Source organism: Bos javanicus, chromosome 16 (genome assembly GCF_032452875.1).
Source record: "Bos javanicus breed banteng chromosome 16, ARS-OSU_banteng_1.0, whole genome shotgun sequence".
Lineage (NCBI taxonomy): Eukaryota > Metazoa > Chordata > Mammalia > Artiodactyla > Bovidae > Bos > Bos javanicus.
In genome coordinates this window covers 72,153,926-72,181,467 of record NC_083883.1, presented here as the reverse complement: position 1 = coordinate 72,181,467, position 27,542 = coordinate 72,153,926, and the positions used below count along the sequence as shown (strand labels likewise).

Below are 27,542 nucleotides of genomic sequence, written 5' to 3'. Positions count from 1 at the left end.
AGAAGACTCTTGAGAGTCCCTTGGACTGCAAGGAGATCCAACCAGTGCATCCTAAAGATCCAACCAGTGCATCCAACCAGTGCATCCTAAAGGCTATGGTTTTTCCAGTGGTCATGTATGGATGTGAGAGTTGGACTGTGAAGAAAGCTGAGCACCGAAGAATTGATGCTTTTGAACTGTGGTGCTGGAGAAGACTCTTGAGAGTCCCTTGGACTGCAAGGAGATCCAACCAGTGCATCCAACCAGTGCATCCTAAAGATCAACCAGTGCTGGAGAAGACTCTTGAGAGTCCCTTGGACTGCAAGGAGATCCAACCAGTGTTGGACTGCAAGGAGATCCAACCAGTGCATCTTGAGAGTCCCTTGGACTGCAAGGAGATCCAACCACTGCAAAGGAATATTCCTTGGAAGGACTGATGTTAAAGCTGAAACTCCAGTACTTTGGCCACCTGATGCAAAGAGCTGACTCATTGGAAAAGACCCTGATCCTGGGAAAGATTGAGGGCAGGAGGAGAAGGGGACGACAGAGGATGAGATGGCTGGATGGCATCACCGACTCGATGGACATGGGTTTGGGTGAACTCCAGGAGTTGGTGATGGGCAGGGAGGCCTGGCGTGCTGCGGTTCATGGAGTCACAAGGAGTCGGACACGACTGAGTGACTGAACTGAATACAAAACGGTCTTAATAACCCAGATAATCACAGTGGTATGGTCCCTCACCTGGAGCTGGACTTGTGGAGTGTGAAGTCAAGTGGACCTTAGGAAGCATCACTGTGAATAAAGCTGGTGTAGGTGACAGAATTCCAGCTGAGCTATTTCAAATCCTAAAAGATGATGCTGTTAAAGTGCTACACTCAGTGTGTCAGCAAATTTGGAAAACTCAGCAGTAGCCACAGGACTGGAAAAGGTCATTTTCCATTTCAATTGCTAAGAAGGTCAGTGCTAAAGAATGTTCAAATTACCATACAACTGTGCTCATTTTACATGCTAGCAAGGTTATGCTCAAAATCCTTCCAGGTAGGCTTCAGCAGTACATGAACTGAAAACTTACAGAGGTACTAGCTATGTTCAGAAAAGTCAGAGGAACCAGAGATCAAATTGCCAACATTGGTTGGATTATGGAAAAAGCAAGGAAGTTCCAGTAAAACATCTACTTCTGCTTCATTGACTATGTTAAAGCTTTTGACTTGTGGATCACAACAAACTGGAAAATTCTAAGAGATAGGAGTACTAGACCAGTTACCAGACAAGGAGGTAAGACCTGACTGATTGAAAATTGGGGCAGGAGTATGACAAGGCTGTATATTGTTACCCTGCTTATTTTACTTATATGTGGAGTGCATCATGTGAAATGCCATGCTAGATAAATCACAAGCTGCAATCAAGATTGCCAGGAGAATAGCAACAACCTCAGAGATGCAGATGATACCACTCTGATGGCAGAAAGTGAAGAGGAACTAAAGAGCCTCTTGATAAGGGTGAAAGAGGAGAGTGACAAAGCTGGCTTAAAACTCAATATTCTAAAAACTAAGATTGTGGCATCCAATCCTACCACTTCATGGCAAATAGAAAAAGTGGAAGGAGTGATAGATTTTCTTTCCTTGGATTCTAGAATCACTGCGGACAGTGACTGCAGCCATGAAGTTAAAAGATGCTTGTTCCTTGGAAGGAAAGCTGTGACCAACCTAGACAGCATATTAAAAAGCAGAGACATCACTTTGCTGACAAAGGTCCATATAATCAAAGCTATGGTTTTACCAGTAGTCATGTATGGATGTGAGAGTTGAACCATAAAGAAAGCTGAGCCAAAGAACTGATGCTTTCAGATTGTGGTGCTGAAGAAGACTCTTGAGAGTACCTTGGACTGCAGGGAGATGAAACCAGTCAATCCTAAAGAAAATCAACTCTGAATACTCATTGGAAGGCCTGTTGCTGAAACTGAAACTTCAATCCTTTGGCCACCTGATGCGAAGAGCCAACTCATTGGAAAAGACCCTGATGCTAGGAAAGATTGAGAACAAGAGGAGAAGAGGGTGGCAGAGGATGAAGTGGTTAGATAGCATCAGTGAGTGAATGGACATGAATTTGAGCATGGGAACTCTGGGAAATAGTGGAAAACAGAGGAGCCTGGCATGCTACAGTCTGTGGGATCGCAGGGTCAGATATGACTTAGTAACTGAACAGCAACAACAGCAAATTCAGGTGTTGGGAAAAGAAGAAAAAAGGCTTTAGATGATGTAGATGAAATACAAAGAAAACACTGTAGGGGTTTCAGAAAGCTCTCATCTAGTAAAGAAGGTGAGGGAAATTTTTCATGAAGGATGGGACGTTTAAGGTGGACTGTGGTATTTTAGACCAGTGGAGGTGGAATTGGACACTCCAAGTAGAGGGAAAAGCATTCGCAAAGGCCTCAAGATAGGAAAGCGTCAGAAGTAGTGTGGATAGAGGGAGAAATGCAGTTTGATTGGAATAAGGTACATAGAGAACAATGAGAGATACGGCCAACGTGAGCAGAACTTTGAATGTCAAACTAAAGTACTTTAGACTCCTTTCAGACAGCATGATGAAGATTTTTTAGAATGTTTCACAAATACTCTGTTTTAGAGAATATATCCCCTCATGGAAAGCAATTTGATATCAAATGGTAGTTTTATGAGGTAGTGAAGGGAATGCATAATGTGTGTGAATCCACAAATTCTCTTTGGCCCATGGACCTTACTGTATTGACCACTGATCTTTTTACTACAGTTTTCAAGCCATTTAAATTGTTGGTATGGCTACCACAGAACATAGTTAGACATTTCACATTCACCATTTTCTTCGTTTAGAATGGATGGCTCACTGGAATGCTGTTTTTGACCTGGCCTGGGTCCCTGGTGAATTTAAGCTTGTAAGTGACTTTCATTTTGTGGGGAATCTGGGTAAATACTGGTGAAGGGTTGTTTTATTAAACCATGATACCTTATTTTTGAAAGGTTACAGCAGCAGGTGATCAGACAGCCAAATTTTGGGATGTAAATGCTGGTGAGCTGATTGGAACTTGCAAAGGTCATCAGTGTAGCCTCAAGTCAGTTGCCTTTTCTAAGTTTGAGAAAGGTAAGTATGTGCTTATCCTCTTTCATGTCCTTAACCTCCTTCATGGTGAAGTAATAAGCTGCAGTTGTTTGTACTTATCAGATTTGCACCTTTCCCTACATAGATGATGGAGATTCTTAAGATGACCTGGAAACCTCAATGAAATCAAGTTGGATTTTAGTCCTGTTCTAATGGATGTTGCCTCTAACTTGTCCCTAAAAGTCAAGCATCTTCAGATAATTTCTTTCTATAATCTTACAGATGAGATAAAAATTTGCAAATAGCCATGATACTTCTGTTTTCAGCTATTACTCAAAATTAATCTTTCTACATTTATTTACTATAGTGGGGAAGGAAGGTTTAAGGAGTGCTGTAATACAGAATAGTACTATAGTAGTTAGGGAAAAACTTAGCAGGGGTGTCTGAATTAGCTTTTAATTTCTGTTTTTTTTGTTTGTTTGTTTTTCCATTTGTTTCTCACTAAATGAGAGTGAGACAACAAACTTTCACCTCAAAGAAGTGGCTGATCCATCTGACTTCAGTCTCATAATAATAGAAATAAACATTATAGTCTCCTTTATCATTAAAAAATACTGTTTTTTAAAGGAATATTTTCCTTTATTCACCTGAGCACTCAGGAGTACTAAACCAAGTTGTGAAACTGGTTTGAACTTTAAAAAAAAAAATCAGTTGCTATTGAGACTGGAACCATGAGGGGAAATATATGACACAGTTTTTATATCTGCCTAACTTTTCCCTAGCACATCTATTTTGTACAGTTATATATGCTTATGTTCTAGTTTACTTCACTTGTGTCAGAGGTCATTCTGAGTTTATGAAAATAATTTAAGGTCATGAAAATATATTAATTCCTAAGGTAAATTTGTGTCAGTTCAGTTCAGTCTCTCAGTCATGTCCAACTCTTTGTGACCCCATGAACCGCAGCACGCCAGGTCTCCCTGTCCATCACCAACTCCCAGAGTCTACCCAAACCCATGTCCATTGAGTCGGTGATGCCATCCAACCATCTCATCCCTTGTCGCCCCCTTCTCTTGCCCTCAGTCTTTCCCAGCATCAGGGTCTTTTCAAATGAGTCAGCTCTTTGCATCAGGTGCCCAAAGTATTGGAGTTTCAGCTTCAACATCAGTCCTTCCAGTGAACACCCAGGACTGGTCTCCTTTAGGATGGACTGGTTGGATCTCCTTGCAGTCCAAGGGACTCTCAAGAGTCTTCTCCAGCACCACAGTTCAAAAGCATCAATTCTTCGGCGCTCAGCTTTCTTCACAGTCCAACTCTCACATCCATACATGACCACTGGAAAAACCATAGCCTTGACTAGATGGGCCTTTGTTGTCAAAGTAATGTCTCTACTTTTTAATATGCTGTCTAGGTTGGTCATGGCACCCCATTCCCATACTCTCGCCTGGAAAATCTCATGGATGGAGGAGCCTGGTGGGCTACAGTCCATGGGGTCGCTAAGAGTCAGACATGACTGAGCGACTTCACTTTCATGCGTTGGAGGAGGAAATGGCAACCCACTTCAGTATTCTTGCCTGGAGAATCCCAGGGATGGGGGAGCCTGGTGGGCTGCCATCTATGGGGTCACACAGAGTCGGACACGACTAAAACGACTTAGCAGCAGCAGCAGCAGATTGGTCATAACTTTCCTTCCAAGGAGTAAGCGTCTTTTAATTTCTGGCTGCAATCACCATCTGCAGTGATTTTGGAGCCCCAAAAATAAAGTCTTCCACTATTTCCCCATCTATTTGCCATGAAGTGATGGAACCAGATGCTGTAATCTTAGTTACAAACAAACAGAGAAGGAAAACGCCATTATCATTCAGTCCCTTTGCTTAATTTTGAAAACTCTGTGCATAGAGAAAGCACAAACCTTATCTTGGCTCCCAGTAGTCCACAGTTGCCCCAGTATGAATTAGTCTGGTGGGACACTGCCCCCAGGGCCATCTAGTTTGATTGCTAAAACACAGATTTTAACCCCTTCTCCTTAGCCAAGTGTTCTTGTGCAGGGCATACTTTTACCACCATACATAGAAGACCTCATGTTTTATTGTGATTTCTGCCTCTAAATTCTTAGGCAAAGTCATTTTTATCTCCCTGAATGTTCATTTAGTGAGATAAATATCCTCTTTAACTTACAAAACCATTTTTGTTGTTGTTCAGTCGCTCAGTCATGTCTGACTCTTTGTGACCCCATGGACTGCAGCATGCCAAGCTTCTGTCTTCTGGAGTTTGCTCAAACTCATGTGCATTGAGTCAGTGATTCCATCCAACCATCTCATCCCCTGTCGCCCCCTTCTCTTGCCCTCAATCTTTCCCAACATCAGGGTTTTTTCCAATGAGTTGGCTCTTCACATCAGGTGGCCAAAGTATTACTTTCAGCATCGGTCCTTCCGCTGAATATTCAATGTTGATATCCTTTAGGATTGAATGCTTTGATCTCCTTATGAGCATAAAAATGAGGTGTAATATGCATGCACAAAACAACAGCAACAAATGAAAAAAGCAAAACTGAGGAGCATATAAATGCTTGGTCGATTTTCTTGGTTTTTGAGCGGTTGTAGTCAATGTGGTAGAAAAGATCATGATCAAGTTCTTTCAGCCCTACATGAGCAGGATACAAATAACCCTGTTAGGACATAGTTATATTAATACTAGTGTAATTTGCCTTTCCTAAATATCTACCACCTTAAAACCCAGAAAATATTTTCATTTCTAATTGTCAGTTACTCCCAGATGTGTTTTTCTGTGGTCCAAGGGTTGCTGGAACTACTAGTGGGTAATTAAAAGTAATTACAAATATATTTCTATTACCCCTCGTACATTATCTTTGAATTTGTACCTTCTTTCTCATTCTTCATTCTCCAATTTAAGACCAGTCTTTCTTCTAGGGTACTGGGGTCTCAATCTTGACTCACTGGTCACCTGGAAAGGTTTTTGGTTTTTTTTTTTATTGAAGTTTACAATGTTGTGTTAATTTCTGCTGTATAACAGTGTGACTCAGTTACACACATTAGGGAGCTTTTTTAAAATACCAATTAAGTGTGACTCTCTTGGAGGTGGGCCAGGCATCTGTTTTGTTAAAATTCCTCAAGGGATTCCAGCGTGCTGCTAATGTTGAGAAGCATTCTTGATCCTCCCCCAAGACCTTATGCCATCACTTACGTCTCCACAGTTTTCCTTTTCTTGGCTCTTCCTAGGAAAAATGCAAGCATATCTGTGGCCTGTCCCTAAAAGAACATCTTATCACCCTGTCTTATCACCCTTTCTTATTTCCTTGTCTCTTCTAAGTTTCTTAAGAGTAATCAAAATCAGGTTAAATGTCCTCATCTCAATTTAGTTCAGTTTGGTTCTGTTTTCCATTCCCAGCTCTCTTCCTGAAATCAGCCTGCTTTCTACTTGGTCAACATTTGGTACATTTGGCCTTTTATTTTAAACCTCATGAGAATTTTTTTCTTCCTTGGAACCTATGATATCACTGCCTCTGGTTCTCAGTATTTCTGTGTATCCCCTAAGTACTTTTGTGAACTCTTGCTTCTTTACCTAACTTGAAATGTTGGCATGGCCCAAAATTTGGTATTTGCCCATGTTTTCCTTTCAGTCTGTACCTTCTCCCTGGACGGTCTCATCTAGTCCAATTTTGTTTTTTGCTCTACTTACATTGAACCAGATTATATTTCCAACTTTGACTTTTCTGCTAGGACTTCAAGTTCAGCATATCTGAAACTGAACTCGTGATTTACCCCAATCTTGGAAGGTTTCTGCCATTATTTTTTGAAATATTTTTTCTGCCCTGTTTTTTCTCCTAGAACTCCACAATTACTCATGTACTAGACTTTTTGAAATTATCCCATGAATCCTTGAAGCTTTATTCATCTTTTTCCATTTTCTTAAATGAGATATAATTAACACACCATAAAATTCACCCATTTAATGTGTATGTTTCAGTGATTTTTAATTTTTTTTAATAGAGTTCAGTCATCACCACAGTCCAAGTTTAGAACAATTTCAACAGCCCAAAAAGAAAACAGAGCCAACAGAGCCATTAACAGTACTTTCTGTCTTCCCCAGCCTTACACAGCCTACTTTCTTTCTGTCTCTCTTTCTGTCTCTATAGATTTGCCTATTATGCCTTCATGTAAATGGAACCATATAATACGTTGTTGGCTTCTTTTACTTAGCATAATGTTCAGTCTTAGTTTTCACTCTTCCTCAGATGGAATGGTTTCTGTTGATTTGTCTTCAAGTTCATAGACTTTTTCCTCTGTTCCCTCCATTCTGCTCTTAGGCCCATCCAGTGAATTTTATCATTTCAGAAGTTGTGGGTGGTGGTTCTAAAATCTGTATTTGTTTTTGGTAAGTTCTGTTTGTTTCTCTGCTGAGATTTCTCATCTTTTTCATTGATTGTCTCTTTATTTCACTTGACATAGTTATATCTGTTTTACAACCGGACCTGATAAATCAGTATCTGGGTCGTTTTGAGGTTGACCTCTGTTGATTTCTTTTCTCTTGAGAATGACTCGTTTTCCTGGCTCTTTATATGGTAAATAATTTAAGATTGTACCCTGTGCGTTGGGAATGGTATGTTGGACTCTGGATTCTATTATGTTGCTCAGAAAAGAGTTGGTGCACAATTGCACTCATCTCACATGCTAGTAAAGTGATGCTTAAAATTCTACAGAACTTCCAGACGTGCAAGCCGGTTTTAGAAAAGCAAGAAAAACCAGAGATCAAATTGCCAACATCCACTGGATCATCGAAAAAACAAGAGTTCCAGAAAAACACCTATTTCTGCTTTATTGTCTATGCCAAAGCCTTTGACTGTGTGGATCACAATAAACTGAAAATTCTGAAAGAGATGGGAATACCAGACCACCTGACCCGCCTCTTGAGAAACCTATATGCAGGTCAGGAAGCAACAGTTAGAACTGGACATGGAACAACAGACTGGTTCCAAATAGGAAAAGGAGTACGTCAAGGCTGTATTTTGTCACCCTACTTATTTAACTTCTATGCAGAGTACATCATGAGAAACACTGGGCTGGAAGAAGCACAAGCTGGAATCAAGATTGCTGGGAGAAATATCAATAACCTCAGATATGCAGATGACACCACCCTTATGGCAGAAAGTGAAGAGGAACTAAAGAGCTTCTTAAAGTGAAAGAGGAGAGTGAAAAAGTTGGCTTAAAACTTAGCATTCAGAAAACTAAGATCATGGTATCCAGTCCCATCACTTCATGGCAAATGGATGGGGAAACAATGGCTGACTTTATTTTTGGGGGCTCCAAAATTACTACAGATGGTGATTGTAGCCACGAAATTAAGATGCTTACTCCTTGGAAAGAAAGTTATGACCAACCTAGATACCATATTCAAAAGCAGAGACATTACTTTGCCAACAAAGGTTCATCTAGTCAAGGCTATGGTTTTTCCAGTGGTCATGTATGGATGTGAGAGTTGGACTGTGAAGAAAGCTGAGCACCGAAGAATTGATGCTTTTGAAGTGTGGTGTTGGAGAAGACTCTTGAGAGTCCCTTGGACAGCAAGGAAATCCAACCAGTCCATCCTAAAGGAGATCAGTCCTGGGTGTTTGTTGGAAGGACTGATGTTGAAGCTGAAACTCTAATACTTTGGCCACCTGATGCAAAGAGCTGACTCATTTGAAAAGACCCTGATGCTGGGAAAGATTGAGGGCAGGAGGAGAAGGGGACAACAGGGGATGAGATGGTTGGATGGCATCACTGACTCGATGGACATGGGTTTGGTGGACTCCAGGAGTTGGTGATGGACAGGGAGGCCTGGCGTGCTACGGTTCATGGGGTCGCAGAGTCAGACACAACTGAGCGACTGGATTGATTGATTGCTTTCAAACTGCATGGTCAAACCTCTAGGAAAGCAGTTAGTTCAGAAGATCAGATCTCAGTTCAGTTCTTACTGCTCATACATACACGGTTCAGGAGTCAGCCAGAGACTTGCACTAAGTATAAACACAGTATTAGGGTTTCCCACTCTCTCCCCTCTCCAGGGTTCCCTGCTTCTTACACCTCGCGTTGCCCCACTCTCCTTTTCCTAATTCCTCAAGCTCAAAAGGTGGTCTTTGTACTGGTACTTTAGCTTCTTGGTCCTGATGGTACAACTCTGGCTGCCCTCAAGGTAAAACCACAAAAAACCAGTACCTTAGCCTAGGCCAGTCACTTGCTTCAGCAGTTGACTTCCTTCAAAAGTTCCATTTTTGTTCAGTGTCTGTAGGGCCCTCAAGTAGTTTTTGTATTTTGACCTGAGCACTTACCAAATTAATCTGTCTACAGTGGCTGCAAGTTAATGCATGTGGATTAATTTGGTAAGTGCTCACTCATACAGGAAGCATAATTTTTTTGGTTTAATTTTTTTAATTTTTATTATAATTTTTTTTTTAATTTTATTTTATTTTTAAACTTTACATAATTGTATTAGTTTTGCCAAATATCAAAATGAATCTGCCACAGGTATACATGTGTTCCCCATCCTGAACCCTCCTCCCTCCTCCCTCCCCATACCATCCCTCTGGGTCGTCCCAGTGCACTAGCCCTAAGCATCCAGTATCATGCGTCGAACCTGGACTGGCAACTCGTTTCTTACATGATATTTTACATGTTTCAATGTCATTCTCCCAAATCTTCCCACCCTCTCCCTCTCCCAGAGAGTCCATAAGACTGTTCTATACATGTGACAGGTAAATTGGAGTTCCTCTTGTGTTTCTTCCTCCAATGTCACTGCCCTTCTTCCATCCCCAGAGGCAACTCCTTTCACAAATTTTATATTGATCTAGTTTATAATTTTATACTGAGAATATAGCTTGGAAATTCAGAGTATGGGCTGCAGGTACATACTGCCAAAAATAATCTTTGCAAGTTACTTATCCTCCCTATGCTTTAATTTGCTCATCTATAAAATGGGGATAATAATTCTCACTGAGGTGTTCTTTAAAAAAGGTCATCTATAAAAAAGGATAGTGTCTAGAACTTAGTAAGGACTCAGTATATTTTGGTTATTGCTTATTTATCATTATTCTTACTACAACTTTAGTATATAATATAGTATTTCATGTGACTTTAGGAAAACTTAGAGGTTTATTCTATCAAGTTTTTGTTCAATGTAAGCATTTTGAGTTCTAATACTTTCCCTTTACAGCTTTGTTTTCTCTTATTTGTGTTGAGCTTATTGTTTTCTCTTATTTGTGTATGATAAAATGTATATTTTATCATTTTAGTCTCCAGTGCCAATTACAGTACCTAGCATATATTAGATACCCTTGAAACTTTATTAATAAATTGAAATATATGTGTCATTAACTGGTTTTGTTAACTTCTTGATAAACTATTTATATGTCTACAGCTGTCTTCTGTACAGGGGGTAGAGATGGCAACATTATGGTCTGGGATACCAGGTGCAACAAAAAAGGTAATCTAGTTCCATTTCAATTCTGACAAGTGTGGTATTGCTCCATAATTTTGAAAGAATTGATGATTTCACTTGTTTACCACCAGGGGGCACAGGTTCATAATCCCTAATTCTTCTCTGGTTCTCAGGTTCTTAGTGATTTCTTCAAGTATTACCCTCCATATTTACCTTATGAACTATAATGCCATTTATCTAAATTATTAATGGGATTGCAATTATTAGTACATGATCTTTCATTTTAATTTTAAAAATTTGAGGACTTTAAAGAATTGGATTAAATTAAATTTAATTATACTCACATTGCCCCCTAATGCCATTAAGCAGAAAGCAATGATCATATCAGAAAAAGAAACGGCAACCCACTCCAGTATTTTGTCTGGGAAAGCCCATGGACAGAGAAGCCTGATGGGCTAGAGTACATGGAGTCGCAAAAAGAGTCAGATATGACTTAGCAAATGAGCAACAACAAATGATCGTCTCCCTGCTTACATCATTAAAAAAAAATTATTTGTAATAGACTGTTTTTTAGAGCAGCTTTAGATACATAGCAAAACTGAGCAGAATGTACAGAGTTCTCTGTATGGCTATACCCGCTGTCCTCACAGTCTCTCCCCCAGTCAACATCCTGCCCCAGAGCTGGACATTTGGTACAGCTGGTGAACCCACTGATACACCATTATCACCCAGTGTCCATCTTATTTACCTAACATTATGGTTCACTGTTGGCATTACACATGCTCTTGGTTTTGACAGATGTGTAACTGGCATGTGTGTGCCATTACAGTATCTTACGGAGTAGTTTCTCTGCCCTAAAAATCCTTTGTGCTCCACCTAGTCATCATACCCTCCCTCCTAAACTCTGCCTATCACTGATCTTTTACACTATCTCCATGGTGTTGCCTTTATCAGAATGTCATATTATTGGAACCCTAGAGTATATATAGCCTTTCAGATTGCCTTCTCTCACCTGTCTACTTATACCACACTTTTATTCATACATTCGCCTACTGAAGGACATCTTGGTTGCTTCCAGATTTGGGCAATTAAGAATAAAGCTGCTATAAATATCCATGTGTTTATTTCCTTTCTATATATTATAATCTCACACAAGAGATGATGGTACAGTGACCCTGCTGGCTTCTAATTTTACTAATTTAAAACAGTATAATTATGGGATCTTATATATAAATGTTACATTCAGCATGGGAATAAATTTCTGAAACCTAAACCAATTATGTTCTGAAAAAAATATTTTTCAGATGGATTTTACAGGCAAGTGAACCAAATCAGTGGAGCTCATAATACCTTAGACAAGCAAACCCCTTCAAAACCTAAGAAGAAACAGAATTCCAAAGGGCTTGCTCCTTCTGTGGTAAGGTTTTATAGCTGTGTACATGTGTGCAGATCTTGACAGCATCATCGAGTCTCATTTGGGGAATTTGTTGGGCATAAAATGAGAGTGATTCAGTTAGTGAATGAGAGTCTTTATTTCTTCTTGATATCAGTGGTTTATTGTTTAATACTCATTCAGTACTTACAGTACCAATTCTCAAACTCTAGGGTGCAACGGAGTCACTTGGGAAATATGTTAAAAATTCAGTTTCCTGAAACTCATACCTAGAGACCTCCATGCATGCACATCATCTAAACTCATTAGGAGAGGGAGATGTGTGGTTTAAAAAGCATATTAAGTGCCATGGTGCCATATTCTGTAGGGCAAAGGAATCCCTGTTGTTGTTTTCATAATACTAACTGCAGAACAGATGTGAGTTTTTTTATGTTCTTTTTTTTTAACATACTTGGCAAAAGATTTCAAAATATTTGAGAAACATTAGGAAAAATATAAGCACCTCTTTAGCATTTTACAGTCAAAGTTCAAACAGTGCCCACAATATAGCTTTTTTCTTAAAAAAAAAAGAAAGAAATTATCAGTGTTTCTTAATTTATTTTTCTAGTATTCCTGTTCTGTAGGGTCTAAGTTAATATTTTGGGGATGTGTGGTTGCTAAAACATTAGGACTTAAATTACATTGGCATGAATGGAAACTGACAGGGTTAGTATGTAGTCTTTGGAGGCCAGATAAAGTTAAAATGAGTAACTTTTCAGACATTTCATCAGATTCTGGGGCCAAGAAAACTTAGCATCGATTAGGAGGTAAAATTCCACTTGCTCCTTTAGATTTTTCAGAGCACGTAACCATCTTTTATCTGTAATTCTTAAGACACTCCTATATGATAATCTGGAAAGATATCAACATTTTACAGATGAAACATGTGCAAGTTAAATGAGTTTCCTAAGGATACACAGTAGGAATGATTTTTAGTATAGCAAGTAGACTTAGGTACTAAAATACTGTGTTAATCACCAGTTTTTTTCTTGAATGCAAGTCAAAATGTTCATAGTATGATATAAATTGATGTTTAGGTCATTTTCTTGCTAAAATTACTTCTTGGTCTGCAGTATATGTTTGACTGATACTGCAGGGGAAAGATTTAGTCTAGTTCAGTTTAGGGGATAAAGGCATCATTTTAGCGCCTTGGCCTCTTAATAGTGAAGATTGTTATACCCCAAATAGGATTTCCTTCTTTTTTTTCTTCCTTGTGCTATTAGGATTTCCAGCAGAGTGTTACTGTGGTCCTCTTTCAGGATGAGAACACATTAGTCTCAGCAGGAGCTGTGGATGGGTAAGAAGAGTCTTTATTTATTGGTTCTTTTGATGAGCTATCTTTCATGAACTGTGATAGAGAAGTCACCTAATCCCATTGTAATTTAATGTGCGTGCTTTTAAATTTCAACATAGTACCCAGCTGAGAAGAACTCTAGATCACACTGAAAAATATCTAGTTATTAGAGCTCTTGCTCAAATAATTAAATGAGATAATTGTCACAGTTAGCACATTGTCTAGCACTTAGGAGCAGCATTGGCACCTGTTGCTGCTGCTGTTACAGAGAAGCTTGATGGTAACTTGCTTGTGTGAGCTGCGTAATTTAATCAATGGTTTCCCATTATATTTAAAAGATATGTTTATATTTTACTATAGTCTGTTGTGTGTAAGATAGCATTGTGTCTAAAAATGTCAATGTACAGACCTTAATTTAAAAATATTTTATTGCTGGGAAATGCCAAAACAATTAAAATGGTAACATCACAGATCACTATAGCAAAAATAATAATGATGAAAAATGGAAGCATTAGGAGAACTACTAAAATGTGACATAGAGACATGAAATGAGAAGATGCTGTTGGAAAAATGGCACCTATAGACTTACCACAACCTTCAATTTGTGAAAAAATGAAATATCTGCAAAGCACAGTGAAATGAGATATGCCTATATTTTGGGTTTTGTCTTCTCTAGTTCAGTAGTATCCTAAAAGACAGAACCTGATTCTGGGCATGTAACTGGCATTTCAGGGAGTACTCTAACTAGATTGATGTTAAGGCCTAAGGACTTACACATACTTTCCATCCATGATTGGTCTGAATTTTGGGAACTTTATACTTCCATATAAGTTTGTGATACTTCTTGATTTTTTGCTTTGTTGAAATTTAAGTTCATTGAGTACAGGGGCTCCTTCTTCTTAAAATATTATTCTTTGCCCTCTTTTTGCCCATTATATCTCCCAAGATATCCCTCCCTTCAAAAATTTTAATTTAAAAATATAATGGCTTAATAAACTAAGATTTCTGTTGTGTCCTCTAAACACTAAAACTCTTCTGTGGACCAAATTCTCAGGCACAAATGAAGGATTATCTAAAGATTATTAGTTATATTTGCAAATGGCTTTCTTTGTGAAAGCTTTCTTTCCAAGGAATACTGCCCTCTTATAACCAAGCTTGTGTTTTCAAGTTGTCTACAAAGTAGATCTTGAAAATTAGGAAAATTATCCCAATAGGTGAAATGTAAAAATACTCTATTTCACAGGAAAGTTTGTTTAGACTACATTTCTTAAAGAATTAATGTATAGGGATACAACCATAAGGACACAGTTTTGTACTTAATGATGTCAAAGGTTACATGCGGAATGTTAAAGGCTTAGGAAGTGTGTGGTTTTTTTTTTGTTTTTTTTTTTTTCTGAAAACAATGAAACAATGACTATCAGCACTCAACCTTCATCTTCCTTTTCCGCTCTTTTCAAGTAAACTCAGGGAAACCCATCTGTGGGTCAGAACACATCTGTTTCCGTTCTGCTAGAATTGTTAGCCTGACATTAGAGACAGGAGTATGAGATAGTTCAATCTATTTCCCAATGAAATATCCTCACTGTAGCTGGTTGATGTGCCAGAGGAATTAGATTAAAAGTCATTTCACATTCAAACGTAGTTGAAACTGATTGGTGTTGGAAAAGGACTACAAAATAACTATTTTTTAACCTTGATTTTTAGCATAATCAAAATATGGGATTTACGTAAGAATTATACTGCTTATCGACAGGAACCCATAGCATCCAAGTCTTTCCTGTACCCAGGTAGCAGCACTCGAAAACTAGGTAAGCCTTATTCATTCTGTAGGACTCTTTTGTAGGGCTTTTTTGGATATGTAAGTTTTGTCAAAATTTTAAAATAAATATCAAACTAGTTTTCAGCAACTGTTATTCTCAGCTGACTTGAGAAACTAGTATATGAAAGTATCTTTTTGAAGTTACAAAAACTTAGAAGAATAATTTTGGTTTGTAGAAATTTGGGGGAATCAGAATAGGGATGATACTTGTAATGAAATGATCTAAAAAGATCATTTTCACCTCTGATCTACTCTGTCATCAGCCCTTGCTAACTCATTCCTTTTTCCAGGATACTCAAGTCTGATTTTGGATTCTACTGGCTCCACTTTATTTGCTAACTGCACAGATGACAACATCTACATGTTCAATATGACTGGATTAAAGACTTCTCCAGGTAGGGTTTTAGTCATTCAAATTCTTTCCTAAAAATAATATGGGTTTTTTTCATTAATGATAATTTAATGTTGTTTGTGTTTTTTGTACTGAATTTATGAAGACATAAAGGGGCTTTGGGGTCTTTGATTAGCTCCAGTGATGTTTTAATTCATAGGTGTACTTATCTTGTGATTTCACAAGTGAACAGAATCCTGCTCCATGTGGTGGCTTAATTTTAATAGTAAGTCTTTCCCGAAATTATGCCCCTTCCACTCCAGTACTCTTGCCTGGAAAATCCCATGGATGGAGGAGCCTGGTAGGCTGCAGTCCATGGGGTCCCTAAGAGTCGGACACGACTGAGCGACTTCACTTTGACTTTTCACTTTCATTCATTGGAGAAGGAAATGGCAACCCACTCCAGTACTCCTGCCTGGAAAATCCCATGGACGGAGGAGCCTGGAAGGCTGCGGTCCATGGGGTCACTGAGGGTTGGACATGACTGAGCGACTTGACTTTGACTTTTCACTTTCATTCATTGGAGAAGGAAATGGCAACCCACTCCAGTATTCTTGGCTAGAGAACCCCAGGGATGGGAGAGTCTGGTGGGCTGCCGTCTATGGGGTCGCACAGAGTCGGACATGACTGAAGCGACTTAGCAGCAGCAGCAGCAGCAGATATACTTAAGATTATTTCAATATTTGTGGGATAGAGAAGGCTGTTCTGTTCACCTTTTGTCCTGTATGTGGGTTATTTGTTAAAGTTAGGGGGCTTAGTTTTAAGCCCTCAAAATAGTCCCTACCCACCTCAGCCTTCTCATTAATGTTGGACAGAGGCTATTTTATCTCTGGATGTTTTTCCTAATCTCATTTTTTTTCTCTTTAAGAAAATTATAAGTGGAATATATAATTTATAAATGGACTATAAAAAGCTTATATATTTTATATTTATATATATTACATATATTTATAAGTGGAATATATAAAGCTAATAAATGACATTTTAAAAAATTAGTTTCTCAAGCATACTTTCAAGATGGTTAGAGTTACATCATCTTGAGGACATTATCAGTTGTTTAAGCAAGCTACATACTTGTAACCTACCTACTTATTTCTCATATATAACTGTCAGAAAAAGACTTAGAATTCTATAACCAATCCCTACAACTACCCAGTTCCCACTAAAGTAAGATACATGGATAAAAAAGAAATCTTGAAATAGTGCAGAATTTAGCTGGGCATTTACAGAAGTTTCCTAAGACTGACCCCAAGCCATTATTAGGACTTCAATACCTATGACAGTATCATACATGGCATTTTTAATGCCCTGCGTTAGGTCTGATGTTGTCTAAACAAGAGTAAGAATGTAAACAAGAAAAGGAAAGAGGTTTTATAACTTTGCTTGCTATCTCCTTGATTGAAATTAGAACTTGAACAACTCTTGGTTTATTTAACCATATAAAACAAACTCTTCAAATTTTTTCCCTAGAAGATGAAAGCCTAATTATATTATCAGATGTCCAAGATCATTTTGTTATGTGTGACACCAAAAGGGGCCTTAAATTTAGTTGTTCTTCTGCCATCAAACAAATATGCCCAAGGCCACTTAACTAATAATTTAATAACCTTTCCTCTGTACTCCTGAAATTGTTTTATTGGCTCTCATATATAGATAGGTAGGTAGGTAGGCAGATAGGTATGTTCCTTAGAAATTGACAGATATGTGTGTGAGAGAGAAAGAGAGATCTAGTAATTGCTTGTCTTTTTCAAAACTTGAGGTCCTGAAGTCAGTACTTGATGTTCTATACCTTTAGTTCACAGCACTTTATTATACTAAGTGATGTTTATAAGGACAACTCTGAAGCATCTTCAGTTCAGTTCAGTTGCTCAGTCGTTTCCGACTCTTCGCAACACCATGAATCGCAGCACGCCAGGCCTCCGTGTCCATCACCAACTCCCAGAGTTCACTCAAACTCATGTCCATTGAGTCAGTGATGCCATTCAGCCATCTCATCCTGTGTCATCCCCTTCACCTCCTGCCAACAATCCCTCCGAGCATCAGGTTCTTTTCCAATGAGTCAGCTCTTTGCATCAGGTGGCCAAAGTATTGCAGTTTCAGCTTTAGCATCAGTCCTTCCAGTGAACACCCAAGACTGATCTCCTTCAGGATGGACTGGTTGGATCTCCTTGCAGTCCAAGGGACTCTCAAGAGTCTTCTCCAACACCACACTTCAAAAGCATCAATTCTTCGGTGCTCAGCTTTCTTTATAGTCCAACTCTCACATCCATACATGACCACTGGAAAAACCATAGCCTTGACCACACAGACCTTTGTTGGCAGAGTAATGTCTCTGCTTTTGAATATGCTCTCTAGGTTGGTCATAACTTTCCTTCCAAGGAGAAATCATCTATTAATTTCATGGCTGCAGTCACCATCTGCAGTGATTTTGGAGCCCCCAAAAATAGTCAGCCACTGTTTGCACTGTTTCCCCATCTATTTCCCATGAAGTGGTGGGACCAGATGCCATGATCTTAGTTTTCTGAATGTTGAGCTTTAAGCCAACTTTTTCACTCTCCTCTTTCATTTTCATCAAGAGGCTTTTGAGTTCCTCTTCACTTTCTGCCATAAGGGTGGTGTCATCTGCATATCTGAGGTTATTGATATTTCTCCAGGCAATCTTGATTCCAGCTTGTGCTTCTTCCAGCCCAGTGTTTCTCATGATGTACTCTGCATAGAAGTTAAATAAGCAGGGTGACAATATACAGCCTTGACGTACTCCTTTTCCTATTTGGAACCAGTCTTTTGTTCCATGTCCAGTTCTAACTGTTGCTTCCTGACCTGCATACAAATTTCTCAAGAGGCAGGTCAGGTGCTCTGGTATTCCCATCTCTTTCAAAATTTTCCACAGTTTATTGTGATCCACACAAGTCAAAGGCTTTGGCATAGTCAATAAAGCAGAAATAGATGTTTTTCTGGAACTCCCTTACTTTTTCGATGATCCAGCAGATGTTGGCAATTGAAGCATCCTAATGAAGCATTTTAAGAGCCCAAATTGTCAACAATTAAACTAATTAAAGCCAATATAGGTTTAGAAGGATTTTTTTCTATAAACTTTATGTTGGCTTTCTTAGACCAGCAGAGGGCAATAAATACTTAAGAGTTTAGTGGAAAATTTGGTCTAGTTTTCCATTCATAGCTAAGAGCTGAGAAAGATGAACAATTATAGTTTTGGAATTGTATTCAGAATAAAGGATCCTGTTTATTTTGTGAGGATTTATCTGTCATAGTAACTCTATAATACATGTATCTGAATTGATTCATGTCTTGCTTAACTTTAACAGTTGCAGTATTTGATGTGGCAGTGTATTTGACATGCAGGGTTTTTCTTGAAAAGCTCTAAATACAAAGTTTGTTTTTTAATCCAATTTTTTATTCTGGCAAAAGGAAGAGATTTTTGTGAGTAGTTATAGAAAGCTGTTGAGTTCAGTTCAGTTCAGTCTTCAGTTGTGTCCGGCTCTTTGCGACTCCATGAACCGCAGCACACCGGGCCTCCCTGTCCATCACCAACTCCCGGAGTCCACCCAAACCCATGTCATTGAGTCACTGATGCCATCCAACCATCTCATCCTCTGTCATCCCCTTCTCCTGCCCTCAATCTTTCCCAACATCAGGGTCTTTTCAAATGAGTCAGCACTTCACCTCAGGTGCCCAAAACATTGGAGTTTCAGCTTCAACATCAGTCCTTCCAATAATAATTCTTTTTTCCCCCTCCGTTAGAAGATTGCAGTGAAGTATTTTTTCCTTCCTGAACGTATCCTTAAATTTTCCAATGACCGAGATGTTTTTCCTTTAATTTCCTAGTAGAGTTCTAATGCCTGAGGCCTCAGCTTTTGGTCTCCTTAGGATGGAATTAAGGAGATTCCTAGATTGGATGGTGAGAAGTCTAAACCTAACCTAGTTGGAGTATCTTATATATGAATATATAGTTTACCTCATTGGCCACTTCTACTCTTCAGCCTACTTAAAGTCGAGTTTAAAGGTTACCGCATCTCAGATAGACTATCCATAAATCTTAATTCTCCTTTCACTGATTTTTACCTATTCATACAACAAATGTTTGAAGATTTCCTCTGTAAAGCATTATAAAGTCTGAAGTCTAGTGAAGAAAGAAAAAGGTATTTGTGAAATATATCCTTAAGAGGTTTGAAGTTATTTTAAGAGGAAGAAAGACCAATGTTTAATGCAATGGAAAAAACCTAGCCTGGGGTGGAAAGAGAGGGTCTGACAAAGGCATTTTTACTAAAGGATTGGACACTGACTCTGTTCTTCCTTTGAGAATATTTTTTGTCCCTTTCTTCTCAATAGCTAACTCCATACCAAGTATTTGGGCTTAGATCATGAGATTGGGTCTAATATAAAGCCTTTTCCTAGGATTTCCTTTCTTTTTCTGCCACTGTCCAGTTCTTTTTAAACTGCTGACTTACTTGACCATCTGCTTCATTAGTCAATACATTAATAAACTTATTAGGATATGTATACTGTCTGCATTTATTTGAACACTGGAAATGAAGTAATTTGATTTTTTTCCTTCTGGCAGTGGCTGTCTTCAGTGGACATCAGAACTCTACCTTTTATGTTAAATCCAGTATTAGTCCAGATGACCAGTTTTTAGTCAGTGGCTCAAGTGATGAAGCTGCCTACATCTGGAAGGTAAGTTACCAAACTTTAGCCTTTCTGTATCAGATGTTAAGTAAAAATTGCTTTTTGCCTCTAAATACAGCTGAAACTTCATCCTGACTGTGACAAAATATATCATACTTTCACTGTACGCTTCTCAGAAATCTAAATCCATATCCTCCAGCAGATTTACAGATTATGAGGAAGTTGAGAATTCAGAAGACTGAAAAGACTCTTAAATACTTTGTCCTGCTTCCTGGAAAAACATGCTGTACTGCCTTACTGCCCTGTGTTTTCAGACTCTCATAAAATTTGGAACAGTAACAGAGCACAGTATTTGAATCCTACACGCCAGTCACCCATAGAGCCTTGCACAAAACACTCATTCAAAAATGTTCATGGAATAATTGTATTTTTTACTCTCCTCTAAGTGGGTAGTTGTCAGGTTATTAAAGTAGATGTGGCTGCTTTGTCAGTTTTGTATTTCTTTAATAGCATTATTTATTCATTTATTTACAGATTCCCCATTTCTGTTACACGAATTTATAATTTTTTGTTTTTTCATTTTAAATAGTGGTTCTAAAGCAGCTACTATAGGCTAAGAAATTTAAAGCTATTCATTTGAAGTCAAGAGGAGAAAACTGAAATACAAGTAGCATTTCCTAACCACTGGAAAATGGCTCTTGTGGAATAATTAATTATAGAAATGTCTGAGTTCAAAGAAAAAGACCATTAAGGTGTTTTCCTAGGGCTAGAAATCATTATCTTCTGGATTGCCCTATAGTTTCATAAATGTCATAGACATTGGTGAAATAAATGATCAAAGTCTATTGATTTTAGATTTTAGAATCATAGTGACTGAAACTTCATAGACTTGTAGGTTCAGTATTATTAAATCCCTTTTCAGGAGACAGTTTGTGTCATCTTTAGTCCTGCCAACTTCTAGGAAGTCATATCTTTAATGCAGGACAAGGGTAGATCTTGTCAGATATGAGGAATAATTCTTCAGCTTAATTTCAACTAGTCCTGAGGGAGGTACTAAAAAATGATCAAATGTAACACTACCTTCTCAAAAGCTTTAGTAACAATAACCTTGATAATCACAGGGTGGAGATATTGTTCTATCCAAGATGCATTTTTGTTGACCTTGCCTCTTTTTCTTCACACATACCTACTGTATTTTTAAATAATTTTCTTATAAAATATATACTTGAGACCCTCATCTTGTGATAAGAGTTTTACATAACTTCTTGTCTATAAAATTCTTCTTACTTGAGCTTTAAACTTTATGTGACTAGCACTGATGTTTCTGTTTCATAATCTGGTCTTATGCTGCATATTTATTATCTTCTGGTTTTTCCTTCCCTCACTATCTTACCTACATTCCTTTTTCTGCTTTGGTTCCCAACTTAGCTAGAGGATTTTATTCCTACCAAGGTCAGTATCTTTTAAATTTTTTTTCTTGAAAATAAAATTGCAAACATATCAAAAAGCATTAATAAAGGATTATGCAAAAAACAACTTAGGCACTGATCATATTTTAAAATCAGTTTTTTAATTATATAGTTACGTGTGTGTGTGTGTGTGTGTATTTATAGTTTATTGCCAATACTTTTGTTTGTTTTCTGGCTTTGTTTTCTTTTTTTTTTTTTATTGCCAATTTCTAAAGTTCCTCTTAGCTCTGATACAAAAGATTGCTTGTTTTTGTTTTTGTTTTTTGGTTCCAGAAAATCTGGGTTGAGGGATGCTTTCTCTCCTTAAAGACAAGCAGTAAAGATACTTGGCTGTTCATTAGTAACTCATTTTCAAACATCCAGTCAGTGGGTATCACACATGGGTGACCCTTTCTGAATTCTAGGCTGGGTCACATGTCAGTGCTGAGTGATGTGGTTCAGACATGATGTTCTCCTGCCTGTCCACACATAACTCAGTGTGCAGGTTCTGATATTTGAGATCTTGGCAAACTTACTGCTCCTAAAATGAATTTGCCTGGTGAGGTGGCTCAATTTTCCTTTTCCATGGTAAGAAAAGAGGGGTGGAATGTAGTGTGTAATTTAAAAACAGTTACACACAAGCTGAGTAGTCAGGCCATTAGGTCAGAATTCTCTCAGGTATAAGGATTTTCCTATGCCAAAAAAGCCCATGGGCACAAGAAAATGGGGTGAAAGATGAAGTTTTAGATCTCAGGGCAGAAGAGAATGAATAGCCTTCCCGTCCTAATTACTGCCCAGCAAAAAGGAGATGTGGTAATTTAGTTAGGCTTTCTGACACTGAGGCCCAAGAGTAAAAACATGTAATATTATGTTTTTTTCTTGTTTAATTGCCTACCCCTTGTCCTCCCCTAACCCCTGCCCCCCTTCCCTGGTTCATTTCTGATAGAGCCCCTGAATAGTATTGAAGTGGTTATAAATAAACTGATTTGGCACCGTCATTCTACCGCTGACTGGCGAAACATTGAGCCTGACACTTTAGGAAGTGTAAGTGATCTCATGGCAGAAATGAAGATTAGGTTTGGTCTCTAACGGGGCAGAGTAAGGAGGTTTTTTGAGGAAAGGTGCTGATCTTTTTTGCCTGTTCAAGTATACAAAATGTTTTATGAGGTCTGTACTTTAGGACCAGTTGCTTCTAAAGGTACCTTCATTGTTCTGAGAGTTTTACCTTAGGAATTTCTCCTGCCTTGAGTTAAGCCTTTATTCTGTAACAACTAAAATTTGTAAGAGAAGACAATTTTTTTGTGTTTTGACCTTTCCCAGAATGCATAGATGTAAATGTCCCTTGGACTTAATAGTCTCCTCTTCCTATTTAAAAGTAGAGGGAGGTTTTCAAAAGTGAAATCATATCATTATGATAACACTTTTATTATAATTATTACAATGAATATTATAATGAAGTGACAATAAATAAAAACATATTTGAATAAGAATCAAAGATTTAAGTCACCTGAATTTCATTAGAAGAAATTAATCTTCTTTGGAATAGTCACCCAATATACTTTACCATACTAGGATAGTCCTCAACTGTGAAAACACTTGTTACTAATGTTCATAAAGACTTGTTGGACATAAGCTCTCATTCCAGTCTACAGCATGCCCTTCCCTCAACTTTTTCTTTTAAATTGAGATAGAATTTGAATACTGTAAAATTCACCACTGTAGTCGTTTTAAAGTGTACAGTTCAATGATTTTTTTTTTTTTTGTATAGTCACAGTATTGTGCAGCCATCCCATCTCATTCCCAGACATTTTTATCACTCCCAAAAGAAACCCCATAACCTTTAGGAGTCACTCCATTCCTCCCTTCCCCCAACTTCTGGCAACTGGTAACCTGCATTCTGTCTCTGTAGATATGCCTATTCTGAATGTTTCCTATAAGTGGAAACATGATCTTTTTATGTCTGGCTTTGCTTTCATAAAATTTATCCATTTTGTTATATCAGTACTTCATTCCTCTTTATGGAGGAATATTCCATTGGATGTTTAGACCGTATTTGTCTATTTATCAGTTGATGGACATTTAAACTTTTCCACTTTTTGGCTTTTTTAAAAAACTATTCATCTATTTATGTATTTGGCTGCATGCGCTCTTGGTTGCAGCATGCGGGGTCGTTTGCTGCATCTCACAGACTTCTCTCCAGTGAGTGTGTTGTGTGGAGTTGGTTGTCCTTCAGCATGTGGGATCTTAGTTACCCCCCAAGGAGGAAACCTATGTCCCCTGCAGTGGAAGGTGGATTCTTAACCACTGAGCCACCAGAGAAGTCCCCACTTTTTTGGCTTTATGAACAGAGCTACTATGAACATTCATGTAAAAAGTTTTGTTTGAACATGTCTTTAATTCTCCTGGGAGTGTATACCCGAGTAGAATTGCTAGGTCATATGGTAACTAATTCTATGTTTTTAACTTTTTAGAAACCCTCCCCTCACTTTTAATGCTATGTAAGATACCTGGTTCATGGCAATCATTCAATAAATGCTGACTTTTATTGTTACTATTTTTATTCCTGCCTTATTATCAAATTATAAAAAATTTTCCAACAGGTCTATCTTTTGGGGTTTTTTTTTTCCCTCTTAAATCCTATAGATAAATGCAGAAATGTACACACATTCTATTGGTGGACATTTTTTTTCTTGACATTTATTTTAATCTTCGATATAGACACTCAAGTTCTCCTCGGTATATGTAATGCCTAGGAGACTGAGGAAGGGACAGTACCATGAGATGATGAGCTAGAAGCAACAAGCAAGTAAATACATGGAGCAAAATAATACGTTGTTACCCGAGAGGGTCAGAAGGACATAGGATTTCCTCTTATAATTTGCTGTTACCCATCCTCCTTGGGTCTTGGGTAGAGGGAAACTTTATAGGCTGGGACCACTGAGAATTTCTGTGACTGTTGAGATCATTAGAGTCTATCTTGAAAGTCTTTTTTAAAATATGCCACCTTGTGAGAGAATGAGTTCTGTGGGATTGTAGGAGTAGGTAGCCAGTGAGATCCTTTTAGAGCTCAAAGAAAAGTCTCCTTTTCTGGTAAACTTTAATTAATCCAGCAAGGCAAATCAGATTCTGTTCTTTGTCTTTGGCTTTTTGAATCATTACATAGTGTCATTTAACCAAGGAGAGGAGTAGTAATAATTGAGTTGGATACCTTATGAATCAGTATGTCGAATCTCTTAACTACAGTCTGAGGAGTCCATTAAGTTACTTAGTCATTGTTCCAAATATTCTTCCCAGAGTGCCGCCTCCTTCTTCATACGAATGAGCAATGATTAAGAGTCTCAGGTAAATGAGAAGATAATAATTTCTCTTTTTCAAACACGTATGCTAATAATAGCTACGTGGGTCTGTCTCTCTGTGCTGTGCTGATTAATGCCCATGGCCTCTGACAGGGATTGACAGCTCTTGAATGAGACAGCTGTCAAACGCCTGTACTAATAGCATCCAGTGAGGGAGAAAATATCATTCTTAGTCACCTGTGTAATACTGCACAATGTGACCCTTCTTTTGTACATTAAAATGTGACGATACTTAACTTGAAAATTCAGTTTCTTTAAGCAAATGAACTGAAAATAAAATTTCAGAGAATTTTTTTTTCCAAAAAAAATACCAAAGTGCCATGTAGAATATAGCTTTTGCCCTTTCAAAATGAAGGAGTATAACTTTGGGCTTTCATAGAAGTCAGTGAGTTCTTTTGGAAGAAAGACTATCCCCTTGTCCCAAGAGATCTGCTAACATTTCTTAAGTACCTTCAGGATTTAGTTAAGTGCAGTGTTCCTGGAAGTAGCTGACTAGAGAAGATCTAAAATTTAGTCTAGGTTCCACTTGAAGTGTTATACCTAGCTGCTGAAACTCACCCTTTCAGTCTTGAATTTTAATCAAAATATGTATAACTACAACAAAGGATGAGATGGCTGGATGGCATCACCGACTCAATGGACGTGAGTTTGAGTGAACTCCGGGAGTTGGTGATGGACAGGGAGGCCTGGCGTGCTGCGATTCATGGGGTCGCAAAGAGTCGGACACGACTGAGCGACTGAACTGAACTGAAGTAGTCCTAATTTGAAATAAGAGCTGTCCTGGTATCTTACCTCATACTGTTTACTTATTTTTGCTGTTTTCCTTCTATTTTCTCAGATTAATGACAGAAATACTTTCACTGCCCATTGGGCCTCTTGTTCTGAGCTATAACTAGGCATGTCTAGGGATTTTTGGTAACAACTCTACAGCTGTCTAAGGTACAAGTATGGATAAATTTGAAGCCGCTGTCTGGAGACCTAACACTGCCCTGCTGACTTGTTTGTTTTTGATGGTGTGATAGGTCTCCATGCCCTGGCATCCTCCCACTGTGCTCCTGGGTCATTCTCAAGAGGTCACATCTGTGTGCTGGTGTCCATCAGACTTCACAAAGGTTTGTAAGCAAATCTCTGTAGCTTGTTTAAAAGATCACAGATTTGTAGATTTTCCCAATACAGACTTTTACATTTAAATAAACATTTAAAGATCTAGAGGCCATTCAGGATCTATATCATCATTAATCACACATTCTGTTTTTTCCTACTAAGTGTATTTCTTGGTTCTTTAGAGTCATTCCTTTCCTAAACATAGAATTTAAGTTTTTAACGTTAGTAAAATTTCATCTTAAAATTAAGGTGAAAAGAAAATCTAAAGTGAAGAAAACTAGTGTTTCTGACTTTGTATGTATTTTTAATGTGTGTTAAAAGTAACATCTTGACTGTTCTTCACAGACCAGTTTGGGTTCTCACATGCCTGAAAATGCTTACTATGAAGTCTTAAAATGTTTGGCTATCTGTGACTAAACTATGGAAGAAGTAACTCTAAACTGTTATAGATACTTTGAAAAGAAGAAAATATACTACTCACTTTAAAATAATTTTTTAATAGTGATACTTCAAACAAATTTTTAAAACCCGAAAGGCAGAAATCCCAGAAATTCCACATATATATAGGGATTTCATATAATAGTGTCCCCAGTTCCACTGACTCTCCCAGCCCCCCACCTTTGGTCTCTGGGTTATTTTGGATTTACCGGAAACGTTCCTTCTGTGGAGAGCTCCATTTCGTCTATTATGTTTTAAAGGTTTGTTGCCTTTTGTGCCTATCTGTTTTTCTATCTTCTAGAATCCTCTCATGGTCTCATCTACTCAGGACATCCCCGCTGGCTTTCAAGTACTACTATGGATTTGCTTATTTCTATATCCCTGTATAGCCATTTCTGTGATGAGCTCATGATAGCTCAATCATTTTTTTTTAAATCATTGCTTTTATCACCAATAATTACATCCCAGTGACATTTTCCCTCTAAGTTTCCATGTGATTTCCAGTGAAATATCTGCTTTTAATGAGGAATTTTAGAACTTGAAGATGAATTTTTTCAAATTACTCAGTTAATCATATCATTTTTCTCCATCCATTGTATATTGTCCTTATCTCTATGCACAGAAAAGACTCAAAGGAAGTAGTAGCAGGGCTGTTTTCCCATATTCATTTAACGACCACCTTTTCAAAAGGGTCTTTAAAATAATTTTGTCCCTACCCTACAATTAGGAATGTAAAATACCCACTTTAAAGAAAAAAGGTTTAGACTTTGAAACTGAAAAAACTTGGATTTAAATTCTAGCTCTGAGCTGGGAGAACGGGATAGTTAGGCAGTTAGGGAAGGTCATGTGCACACTGCTATATTCAAAATGGATAACCAGCAAGGACCTACTGTATAGCACATGGAACTCTGATCACTGTTATGTGCCAGCCTGGACGGGAAGGGAGTCTGGGGGAGAATGGATACATGTATACATATGGCTGAGTCCCTTCACTGTTCACCTGAAACTGTCACAACATTGTTAATCGGCTATACCCCAATACAAGATAAAAAGTTTAAAGTTTGAAAAATAAATAAATTCTAGCTCTGCCACTGAATTGTGGTGACCTTGGGCAAATAACTTTATTCT

General features: G+C 38.1%; 1 protein-coding gene across 1 annotated transcript in view; it reads left to right on the top strand.

The window, feature by feature from the left end:
• Positions 1-27,542, top strand: part of DTL (denticleless E3 ubiquitin protein ligase homolog) — a 50,850-nt gene that overhangs the window by 8,780 nt on the left and 14,528 nt on the right. Inside the window, exons 4-12 of the mRNA XM_061383574.1 lie at positions 2,829-2,890; positions 2,976-3,096; positions 10,468-10,533; positions 11,793-11,905; positions 13,144-13,217; positions 14,919-15,022; positions 15,324-15,428; positions 20,004-20,116; positions 25,895-25,984. Of these exons, the coding sequence (XP_061239558.1) occupies positions 2,829-2,890; positions 2,976-3,096; positions 10,468-10,533; positions 11,793-11,905; positions 13,144-13,217; positions 14,919-15,022; positions 15,324-15,428; positions 20,004-20,116; positions 25,895-25,984 (848 nt within the window). The remainder of the gene's footprint in view (positions 1-2,828; positions 2,891-2,975; positions 3,097-10,467; positions 10,534-11,792; positions 11,906-13,143; positions 13,218-14,918; positions 15,023-15,323; positions 15,429-20,003; positions 20,117-25,894; positions 25,985-27,542) is intronic.